Source organism: Alligator sinensis, unplaced genomic scaffold, assembly GCF_000455745.1.
Source record: "Alligator sinensis unplaced genomic scaffold, ASM45574v1 scaffold982_1, whole genome shotgun sequence".
Classification (NCBI taxonomy): Eukaryota; Metazoa; Chordata; order Crocodylia; family Alligatoridae; genus Alligator; species Alligator sinensis.
The window spans coordinates 1,231,293-1,243,481 of NW_005842470.1; the positions used below are offsets into that span (position 1 = coordinate 1,231,293).

Consider the following 12,189-nt stretch of genomic DNA (forward strand, 5'->3'; position numbering starts at 1 on the left):
AAAGAGTTGTGGGGTCAGAGGCCCCCAGCCAGGTGCCTGTCCAGCTTTCTCTTAAAGACCCCCAAGGTAGGGGAGAGCACCACCTCCCTTGGAAGCCCATTCCAAATTTTGGCCACCCTTACCATGAAGAAGTTTTTCCTGATGTCTAGCCTAAATCTGCTCTCTGTCAGTTTGTGACCATTGTTCCTTGTTACCCCAAGAGGCGCCCTGGTGAACAGAGCATCTCCTTGCTGCGTTCCTCTAATGAATTTGTAGGCAGCCACAAGATCACCTCTCAGCCTTCTCTTGAGGAGGCTGAAGAGGTCCAGGTCCCTCAGTCTCTTCTCATAGGACTTGTCCTGTAAGCCCCTAACCATATGAGTGGCCCTCCTCTGGGCCCTCTCTAGTCTATCAACATCCTTCTTGAAGTACAGTGCCCAAAACTGGACGCAGTAACTCCAACTGTGGTCTGACCAATGCCATATAGAGGGGAAATATCACGTCCTTGGTGGTACTTGTCATGCATCAGTAGATGCATAATAAAGCAGTTAGCTTTGCTGATGATTTCATCACACTGACGACTCATGTTCATCTTGGAGTCCACTATGATTCTGAGATCCCTTTCCACTTCTGTGCTGCTAAGAGGGTCACTTTCCAGCCAGTAGGTGTCCTGGATATTTTTGCGCCCTAAGTGCAGCACTCTGCACTTGTCCTGTTGTACTGCATCCTATTGTGTACTGCCCACTTTTCTACCCTGTCCAGGTCTGCCTGCAATCGTTCCCTACCCTCTGAGTGTTCACTTCACCCCACAATTTAGTATCGTCCACAAACTTGGACAGAGTATACTTCACACCCACACCCAAGTCACTGATGAAGATATTGAAAAGTACAGGTCCAAGGACTAAACTCTGCAGGACCCCACTACCCACATCCTTCCAGGTCAATACCGACCCGTCTACTACCACACCACAATTGGCTAAGCCAATTTGCCACACACTGGACCGTGAGACATCTGTCACACCCTCTTAATTTATTTGAGAATGGGATGAGATACCATATCGAAGGCCTTGCTAAAGTTCAAGAAAATGACATCCACCTCTACTCCTGTGTCTAAGCATTTTGTGACCACCTCAGAAAACAAAACCAGATTGGTCAGGCATGGACTACCTGCTACAAAACCATGCTGGTTTCCCTGCTGCATTATTTTTCCCACTGGACTCCCACAAATACGATCCTTCATAACCTTTTCAAAGACCTTTCCAAGGATGGAGGCGAGACCGACTGGCCTATAATTACATGGACCCTCCTTCCTCCCCTTCTTGACAATAGGGACCACACTAGCCCTTTTCCAGTCCTCCGGGACCTGAGCTGAGAGTCACGAGCCCTCAAACAGCCGTGCCAGTGGTTGTGCTATGACACCAGCCAATTCCTTCAGTACTCTCGGATGCAGCTCATCCGGGCCTGCTGACTTGAACACATCTGGTCCATTCAAGTGACTCTGCACCAAGTCAGCATTGACAGTTGGTAGGCTGGTGTCCTTCTGATGCCCATCTAAGAACCCATTAGGAGACTTATCTTTAGCCCTATTCAGGAACACTAAGGCAAAAAACTCATTGAATAGCTCAGCCTCGTCCCCCCGGTCTGCACTAATTGCTCCTTCTTGTTCAGTAGGGGTCCTATGCTGCCCTGAGCCTTCCTTTTACTCTCTACATACCTAAAAGACTTTTTGTTGTCTTTAATTTGTGTTTCCAGTCTCAGCTCTGTAGTTGATTTGGCCTTTCTAACTGCCTCCCTGCAAGTGTGGGCCAAGTAGGTATACTCCTCCTTGGTAGCTTCCCCCTGCTTCCACCGCCTATATGCCTTCTTTTTTGCCCTTAGGCTCTCCTGGATTTCCCTGTTTAGCCAAGGAAGTTTTTTGGCTCCTTTGCCCCTTTTCCCTTGTATTGGGATCGTCTCCTTCTGCGTCCAAAGGATCGCTTCCTTTAGGTAAGGCAGAGTCCTTTCAGACTACCTGGGCCACCTCTGTCTGAACTTACAGAAGAAGCCACTAGCGCTTCGCTTCAAAGCATGTGCTGGATTTCAAGTACTACACTGTATGAATTCTTCTGCTTCTGGAAAACCACTGTACATCTGATGCACTAGCAACTCTTCCAGTTTTAGACTCCTTCTTTCCCACCCCCCATTATAGCTAGTCTTTTCTGTTTTTAAACATTGTGACAATGGAACCGCAAATGCAAAACAGTTCTACCTAAAGCAGAGAAGCACAAAGGATGGAGAAGAAAACTAAAAGTATGTAGATTATGCTATGTGGCTCTGATTCAGCACTCTTTTTAGCAAAGCATGTAAGCATGTGCTCAATTTTAAGTATGCAATTATTCCAGTAACATCAGTGCACGCTTAAATGTTTAGCAAAACAGGGATGAGTGTAGCCACATATTTAAATCCTTTCTTGGGAGTAACTACTACCAAAACTCAAAAAAAACCAACCCCGTTAATGATAGCCTCCCTTGTTGAGTGGATTTTCTATTTAGTATTAATAGAATCCAAAATAAAAATGTTCTATTTTCTATTTGGTATTAAAATAGAATCCAAAATAAAAAATATTCCACTGAACACACTTCTCCTGATGAGAGGATTAGAGAACACACACGATAAATGTTAGTTATACTGCTTAATGCAAACCTGGGAAGTCCTTCAGTGGAATGCATACTGTGGAGCATGGTCGAATAACCTAAAGAATAGCCAGGCCGCTGATTCTGAAGTCCAAGAAACAGGGTTATGTGCTCATCATTCCAATGTAGCCGCTTCTAACAAACTGCATTTTGAGTTCTGTCCTAAAATCCAGATGTTTTAATGTGCTCATTGGTGTAGTTGCTGATGTTCTGCTAAATATCAACAGCTGTCAGCTACAATAAGAACACAAGTTTTGGGGGGAGAGTCGGATGGGGGGGAGGGGAAAGAGGGGGAGAAGAAGTGGAGAGAGACACCAGGAGGGAAAAATGTTCCTTGCACATGTATAAGAATTTGCATTACTATGATTTCTCAATGAATAATAAAAATTAAAAACTATTTGTCAATGTCTTGGAAAGAGGCTTGTACTAGTTTTCAATGAGCGCTATCTCAATGTAAATCCACAAAATTAGTAAACAGAGGTCTGGTTTAAGAAATGATTATAGAACCAACTGCTCATACCAAACTTCAAGGCACTCTATAATAAAGTTATTCCCTTGGACCCTGCACGATAACACCTCTGTCTCCAGAATTACATAATAGCAAAAAACTACATATTGTATTACCTGGCATCTCTCACTACCCAATTAAAAGCTTAAATCCTGAACTTATTTTACACCTTTTCCCTCTACACTAATGTTCAGAATTTTCCAGCCATATCCCAACACATACATTCTGTCATATTTTAATCTTTTGGTCAAAACCGCATCCTTCTCCTTTGTGCACAAATGCTAAGCTCTTTTTAATAAAATCTTTTCCCATTAACCACATTTTTCCTCACAATAGCCTGGCACGAATACTTTGTTCAAACTTCCCAAAAAACAGGCAAAACTCCATGGCACTGAAATGGCAAAACAGACACAAATTTTTGGAGGAGAATTTGGTGCAAAATCTGCTATAAAAAGTACCTAAATAATTTGGATTCTGCTTGCTTACAGAGCTAAACAGCCATGCTTCCTCCTACTGTCGTGTAATAATCCAGTTTTTCTGATGCTCTCTTCAACCCAAGTCAGGATGCTTGGGTTCCCCTTCTCCCATAGGTAAAAAAAAGTTCGGAGTGACACCACATGGGATCTTACGGGTTGATGACCTAAAAATAAATGACATCTACAGTGAAGGAGGTTTCCTTGAGCACGGTGAAGTGTTTAGACCAGTGGTTCTCTATCTTCTTACTCAAGGCACCCCTTGCAAAGTGCCAGTTTCTTAGTTTTCACTTGTTTTTCTGACTACAGAACAATGATAAAGCAATTCTTCTGTTGCAAAGAACTCAGAAAGACCACAACAGGTCAGAACGGTTTTAACATCCTGGATTCTTATTTGAAAACTCTAGGTTTATCTTGTGAATAACATTTGCACACCTAACAGTGCTAAACACTGCTGCACCACCCTTGAATGGCACCCTGCACCACCCTTGAAAGGATCTCAAATCACCCTAGACTGTTATACAAGATGATCAGGAAAATAAGAGAAATAGACAAAATAAGTTTTCTATGTAAAAAAGGCCTGATATACTCAATTTTCTTTATAGCAGTGCTGATCTGATATCAGACCGACATACCAATGCACCTCTAGACAGTATCATATTTTCTTGTACACAGCATGCATCTTGTTCCAAAAAATAGATGCTGGAAATTGGAGTGTGCATTATATGCGAGAAATACAGAAGGAGCAGTTTCTGCTGTTTACCACAGAAAAGTTAAAGCAAAATCTGCTAGGACCCCTAGGGAGTAGGACGATGAGCAGGCTTGGCTCCCTACCTGCTGCTACTCAGTTACTTATTACAAGGAAAGATCTTTTTAGTTCATTTTGCCTTTCAAAAACAAGGTGCATATCTTATACTGTGCAACACCGTATGCAAGAAAAGATCACAGCAATGCTTACTCTCGCCAAGTACTATAACAGGCTACCTGACAAAGAAGAAATTGTAGCTGCTCTCATTTAATAAATGACATACAGAAAAGTGCCAGTTATAATACAAATGCTTTGCAACTTACAAAAGAGAGGGAAGCTGGTGGGGGAGGGGGAGAAAGCTTTAAGTATATACAAATGGTCGAATTATTACCAGCACAAAATGGTAATGCAGAACACACGGAAATTAGTGTTAGCTCAGTTCTAACACCACGGCTTCTCCCAGTGAGCTAGCCAATCAAGACAAAACAGCACTATTGTCACAAAAGCTTATATGCTAACCTTAACACTTACGGTTGCTTTACACTTAAAAGTCATCAAAAGTAGCATACATTTCTGATTGTGGATTTGAATCTTCTCACAACTGTACTGTTATTACCAAGTTCAAAAATACAAAGTCCAGATAAAGCAGTAGGATGGAGCTATGACTGAAATACCTGTTTATACAAAAGATATCAGGATAAAGATTTTGAATAACGGATGCCTAATGTTAAGCTCCCAAGTACCTACTCAGGCATTTGAATGGGTCCTTATTTTTATAGTTCAGTGGGAAATTATGGCTAATCAGCACTTCTGAAAAATCAGGCCACTTATGATCTTAACATGAAAATGAACTGAAATTTGAAAATTTTAGGCCAGGACCATTACCTGGATAGAGATACAAATCTTAAATCACCAATGCTGTTCTTATTCTTGGAAGTGAAGGCATTCTCCTCCTCCAGGCTTCTGCAAAAAAATAACACCTAGTACTGCATTACCCAGCTTAGCTTCTTCCTTTTAATGAAAGGATTCTGCCTGACAAAGCAAATAACCAAATTCTGACCGCAGAGCACAGAACTAGATCCCAGACTCACGTTTTAGGTACTAGCTAGCACACTGGATTATGGAGGTGAGCTGCCTTCCTGACGCTCCAAGCAGACAGCTTGAAACAAGTCTCTCTGACAAATGTGAACTTTCTCGCCTGCCTGTTCATCACACAGAGGTGCTAACTAAGACCCAGCAATGGCCCATTAAATGTCAATTTGACATAATATTCTTCTGTTAGTAGAAGAACGTTAACAGCAGATGAGGTGGGAAAAGGAAGCCAAGCCCATGGACCGGAACTGGGAGGGTCTGCAGGCAAAGGAATGCAGAAGAATTAAAGGAAGAGGGGTGCAGGCAAGAAGTAGGGAAGGAAAAAAAAGGAGAAAAAAACGAAATGTTAATATCCCAGAAATCAATAAGTGAATATTTCATTCCAGTGAAGCATGCTAAATTTGACTTAAAGCAGTACAGGCCAAACTTTTGGCAGGCATGCCACAAATTAGCTCAGCACCCTCCACCAGTGCCGCTTTGACCCCCTTCCCTTGCTTTCTGCTCTCAGCCCTGTGCCTCTTACCTGCTCTACTTTCTGCTACCTTCACTGTGCTCCAATGCCTGATGTTCTGCTTCACTGTCTGCCCTCTCTGCTACATACCACACTCAGAGGCTGCCCATGCCACTTGTGTTACCTGTGCCACAGGTTGGTTACCCCTCACTTAAAGCATTTAAAACATAGCAATACTAATGAAACAATGCTTGGTTTTTTAAATAGGTTATGTTTTCTATTCCTTCTTTCTATAACCTTCCATTGCCATTTGTGGAAAGATCTTGGTAGATCTGGGGAATTATAGGTGCATACAGACATTTGGGGAGTTTAGGTCAAGTTAAAAATGGGCACCTAATCTAAATTAACTCGGGAGAGGAGTGGGCCTAGCAGGGGGCAGGGCTTGGCAGAATCGGGGGAAAGCAGGCTTGGTGTGGAAACTGGGGAGGCTCCAGGAGGGGCTATTATAATAGGAACAGGGGCTATTTTCAGCCCCCACCAACCTCCCCCACCCCCAGACGAATGAAACTCCCACGCCATCCCACCCACCCCTCCCCCAACCCTGACTTACTTCTATCAGCTCCCAGCTCCAGTGAAGGCTGGTAAAATTGGCACAGGGAGAGGCTTGCAGGGTGAAGGGGGCTTTGCTGGTCTATGGTGGGGCGTAAAAATAGTCCAGTGCCTTAGGGTGGAGGGAGGTTAGGAAAAGTACAGCCTGGACTTGGGGCCAGCAGCTGGGCTTTTCCAGCCCCAGGGATGTGCTGGGAACTGTTCAGAAATTCAATCAGATTGGTTTTGCCAGACCCGATCTAAGTCAGACTGCCTCAGAGGCAGGGTTAGCTTGGATTGGATCGGCCAGTTTTACACCAATCTAAACTTTCTGAACTTCTGTCATTCACAGTTAGGTCAATCTAAGTGTAAGGTCCAGACTTGGACCTTACACTTAGATCGGGTGGCCATTTGTACATGATCTAATTAACCTGAACATCTGTATGTACTCTATGTACTCCATTTATCCTGCCCTTAGATAATAATTAAACATCTAATTTGGTCTTCTTCATAAATTGGATGAGCCTGAAGAAACAATAGCAAACAACCAACTGGGAATTACCTAACAAATTCAGTATTATTTTGCCCATTAATCAGTTGGAGAGATTGCATTTCGACTCTCAGGAGATTCTCTTGAAACAAGACCCCCTCACCACTACCTTCTGTATTTTACGAGCATGGTTCCTATCAATTTTCTTAATCTGTGAAGAATTCCTGTATTAAAACCATTCCCGGTCCTGTGTTTTCAGCTTCCAAGTTACTTCTAAGTTGCTTTATTGAAAAAAAAATGTGGAGTAAAAGTAATACTTAGGAAAGGTGCCAGATTACCAGTATTGATGACTGAAGTCTTTAAAACAAAACCAAACTAAACTTTAACCCTCTGAAACATGCACAATGAAGCTAAAAGTTGCCCTCCCATGTTTTGCCCCCTGCTGAGCATTTATATTACTGTTGATTGGTAGCTCTTATCACTAGGAGTTGAGAGGGGAGCAAATTCTCTGTTCTCCTTTAATTCTTGATCTTTTGTCCTGAAGGTGCCAAAAAAAAGGTCAATTAGCTCCAGTATTAGTATTCTGATGTGGGCATCCTGTCTACTCTGAGCTGGCTTGAGACTAACAAATTTACTACATCTAGACCACTGAATTGGGAGCTAACAGTTGTTTGCAGCCATCTGAGACCTAACTCCATTAAGGTTTTGACCAGTCAAAATAAATACAAACAAGTCGCATTTCTCCCCAGTTCTGAAACTGTGCCATAGTTGTGGGTTATATTGTACCTGGACATTTAAGTACAGCAAGTAATTTATATTTTGTTGCAGTGCTTCTTTTCCTCTATATAATAAACGTGAGTTTGTTACTTCTACAGAGATAAAGACTCACTATCCTTAAAAGCAGAATCTGTTTACAAATACAGCTTGCAGAACTTGGTCAACACATTTCATCTCTACCCTACCCTTCCCCTTCCTAAAAGGCTACTTAATTCAATCTGGGTTTTTAAATGGAAGAATTCTCAGCTGCACTTTCTGACAAACAAAGACCCATCTCCCTCATCACTAGTAACCACACATATAAAAGGGAAGATCAGACTCCAATAAAAGCAACCACTGAACTCATTCAGGAAAAAGGTTATGCTGTTACTGGAAACTAAAACTGCCTAATACAAGTGGAAAAACAAACAGGCTTGGTAACTCCATTATGCCATACTAGCAAAGATGACTTTCCAGACTTTCAAAAAATTCGTATTTGAACAACACAAAACCAGTAACACTCACTCACCAAAACATGTTTCCATTTTTACCCAAATAATGCATCAGTTCTCAGCAAGTCCAATCTATACAGCAGACAGCAACACCAAAACATTGTAACATTTTAAAAATACTTCCTAAAAGTTTAGTAAATGCTAAGTTTAGCAAGTTTGGCAAGTTTCATTAATGTCATGCATACAATTAAGGATAACAACAACAATAGCAACAACAACAACAACAACAACATTATCACTATTATGATTTTTACCTTTGTACAAGGGCTAGCACAATGGGATTCTGGCACCTACAAGCAAACAAACAAGAGCCAGGATAGGACTTGTCTTTCCCCCTTTCCCAGTGCACACAAGTCTTGCAGGTAACACCCAGTTGCATTAAAAAAGCACTTTCATCCTAACCAATTGCTTTTTCCTTCTCCACAACATAACTGAAAGTACAAGTAGCCTTAGCATGCAATACTTACTCCATCATAGAGGGTGGAATAGTACAGCAGTCTTGGATTGCAGTCAAGGGCGAGGTCAGATGAGCCGTATATGATGCTTCCACTACCTGTTTGTTACGATTCACCACATCCAAGTAGCGGTTTAACTTCTCACGGATTTTTTTTGCTAGCTGGAAACAAAATTAAAAACCACTGAAAATTAAGTCAAAGATACTTTGTATTGTTCTTCTGCCATACTTATGAACAAGGATCCTAGTTTTCTGATTTAAAATCCACATTTTTCCATGATTAAAATGGAAACCACTATCTAGAGCTATCTCTAGATAGCGATGTTCCATTTAATCATGGAAAAATGTGAATTTGGGGTTACTTTTTTTTTTTTTTAACCGAAAATTGGGGATTTTTTTAAAATCAGAGAAAACCAGGATCCTTGCTAATGAACCTGATTAAAAGAAACAACGTGTCCTTATTAAAATGACACTTTTTATCTTTATTAAAGATTAAAATTCTAGGCCTTCATGATATCACTTCATTTTCACAGTGTAGGAAGGATGAGCATCATATCAAGTCAAATAACTGACAAACTGACCAAGAAAGCCATCAATTTAATATGATGAAATATATCCCCAGTTATACAACCTTTACCCAACATTGTCACTTTTCCATACGTGTATTTCATTACATCCAACTCTCTATTAAGGCAGCAAACATCTTAGGAATTGGTTGAAGCTCTTAGTAGTGCTACTTCACTTCCACCCTAGTCAAATACTTCAATTTGTTCTGAGAAGGACAAACAAGGACATGATGGAAATCAAAGTAAGTAGGCCAAAAGTATAAAACATGAGCATGGGCACCTAAATCCATACAAGAAACCCAATTTACAGAGATGTCAAACACTCGGAAAGCAAATCAATTTCAGGGTCCTCTGGGACTTGCCTGGAGTGTTTGTGTATGTTGGGAGTTGGAGGAGCAGGATCCACCCTCTTACTGAATTAAGGTGTTCAACTTTAGACACTCTAGGTCTAGGTATTCTTTCAAATTCAATAAACAATAAAGCAATGAAATACAGCAAACAAAATTACCAGAAAAAATAGGATTTGCAAGAAACAGGTACTGGGCTTTTTGCTTCAGTATACCCTAGGTAGAGAAATGACTTGACAAAACCACTAAAAAAGCTGTACACCAAGAAATTCAATTGGTTGCTTTAGATACCCAAGACTGACAAATGCCTTTCCTAACTATTATTAACAGGACTTTTCATCATGATTTACTTCTTTATGTGAATAATGAGACCCATACTGATAACAGCAGTTACTTTGCCTCCATTGTTCCCATCAAATACTACAACTCAATTACAGGTCTCCAAGGAGCATAGTTTTTAACAGAATGCTGTTCAAATGAAATGAGTGGTTGAATTATAACTAATTGGTTTTGTAGAATGATTTATTACTAACACACCAGAGAACTATTAATGACCTTCTCCAAGTTATACATCTAACACTATTAAAGTGCTCTCAATTGTTGGGTAGTAGCAGAGGAGGTACTCACTTTTTCTATTTCTTTCTTTTTGTCTGTGCCCTTCAACACATTAAATGTAACATCCAAAATACTTGGATTTAAGCTTTGTGACAATTCAAACAAGCCAACATTTAAAAATTCAGTGTTTAAATTTCATGTCACAATACTTTGGTCTCAAGCCTGGGCAACTGAAGTGGCTTTAGTCAGCAAGCTCTGTAGAAACCAGACCTTTGAATCAACACACCATAACCTTCAGTTGCATATTAAAAGTTATGGGGAGTAGAGAGAGCTTGAGTCTGCTGATAAAAAAGAACCATGAGAGTTTCATTAACAGTAACAAAATTAATACAAACCACATGTAAAGAACAGTTACATAAGGGCACTTCTTTAGAATCATTTCTAGTTGGAGGAATAGTGTATGTAGTGCGGTTTCTGGTACAGAATTTACCTTTTTTGTTTTGTTTTGCTGTTCCAGATTATGTAGCAAGAAACCCATGCCCATATGGCTTCTCTCTCTCCTTGCATCCAAAGTCTACAGATCTGAGAAACCTGTCTGCAGAACTGTCTTTATTAAGGGTGTGTGAAGCGGATAGTATTCGATTCAGATTCAGCCTGATTAGGGGGACAGTGATTTGATTCACTGATTCAGATCATTGTCCTGATCCGATTCGGCTGAATCTGAAGATTCGATTCCGATTCGGAGAATCAGCGATTTGGCCATAGATACAGCTTTATGTTTTTTGTATGTACATCGAGGTACCAGGCTCGTGAATGCTGAGATGGTAGGTCAGATGGAGTGTCCCACGGGAGTGTTGGAGGGGGGGGTTCCCCCATGCGCTTGGCGGCATACTGACCTCTCCCCACCTCAGCGATCAGCCGTGGGGGAACCCTGGGTGCCCCAGACCCAAGAGGCACCAGTTGCCAAGCTGGGGAGCAGTCCCCCACACACTCCACAGGGGACCTGGAAGCGGACCAGAAGTACTCATGGGTCACTTCTGGATCCGTTGCCGAGCGCACGGGGGACCCCCCTGCCCATGCTCCTGTGGCATGCTCCATCTGCCCCACCATCTTAGCGTTCACAAGCTGCGCCTGATACCTCGAGGTATGTAGAAAAAAACCCCAAAAAACCTGTGTCTATGGCCAAATAGTCGAATCTCTCTGAATCGATTTGGAGACTTCCGATTCGATTCGGAAAGATTAATGGGGTTCCTGATTTGATTCGGATTTGGAGATTCGGCTGCCAAATTGAGCCAAATCTCCTCCAAATTGAATCAGCGATCGAATCTTCGCACAGCCCTTGTCTTTACCTCCAAACATACAGAACCCATGGAGAAGCTGGGATTCAGTTACACTCAGTCCTTACATAGCCACTGCCATCAAAGCATCTCAAAATTATTCTCACTCATCATACTTTTAAGCTATCCAACATCCACTTTAGTGAAGAAGCAGCAGCAAGTCTATTTTACGGATGAAAAGCTGGAGATGTGTATAAGAATCACCCAATTCTCACAGAAAAGTGTCCTTGAACCGTCTTCTGAAGTGATGGGGCATTATGGAGCATGAGATAGACTGGGAAATCTAGAGAGGCCTGGAGCCAGATGGGTTTAGGGAGGAAAATAATAGTATAGAAATCCAGATCAGGCTCAAAACCTTCCAGTTTCCAAGGAGAATGAGGGCAAGAACTGTGCGAAGAGCAACGTCTGCTGTAAAGAACTAAAGAATACCCAGCATTTATCATAGTCTGTGCCCCTTTCATTCCAATACAGAAAACATGCCAATGGCAAAACATTTGAGAAAAAAGGATAACAATGACACAGATGGGAAATTATTTTAGTGCTGTTTGCTCAGTTTCAATTACTGAAAGATGCTACAGCATGGACCTGGCAAAAGAAACTCACTTGCAAAAACCTTGTGAAAAGGAGATTTGTGGAGGGGCCTATGCTAAGTCTTTCCTGC

The 12,189-nt window shown here is 41.6% G+C and overlaps 1 protein-coding gene across 3 annotated transcripts in view; it reads right to left on the bottom strand.

The window, feature by feature from the left end:
- The window catches only part of CACHD1 (cache domain containing 1), a 91,296-nt gene extending 82,411 nt beyond the window's left edge, over window positions 1-8,885 (bottom strand). Inside the window, exons 1-2 of one of the 3 annotated variants that reach the window (XM_025212544.1) lie at window positions 8,737-8,885; window positions 5,266-5,343 (exon numbers count right to left, since the gene is read on the bottom strand). In XM_025212544.1, coding sequence (XP_025068329.1) covers window positions 5,266-5,343; window positions 8,737-8,744 — 86 coding nt within the window. In that variant the 5' untranslated portion in view covers window positions 8,745-8,885. The remainder of the gene's footprint in view (window positions 1-5,265; window positions 5,344-8,736) is intronic. The other 2 variants (XM_025212543.1, XM_014523293.2) reach the window with 2 other exon arrangements.
- Window positions 8,886-12,189: the final 3,304 nt, after the last annotated feature.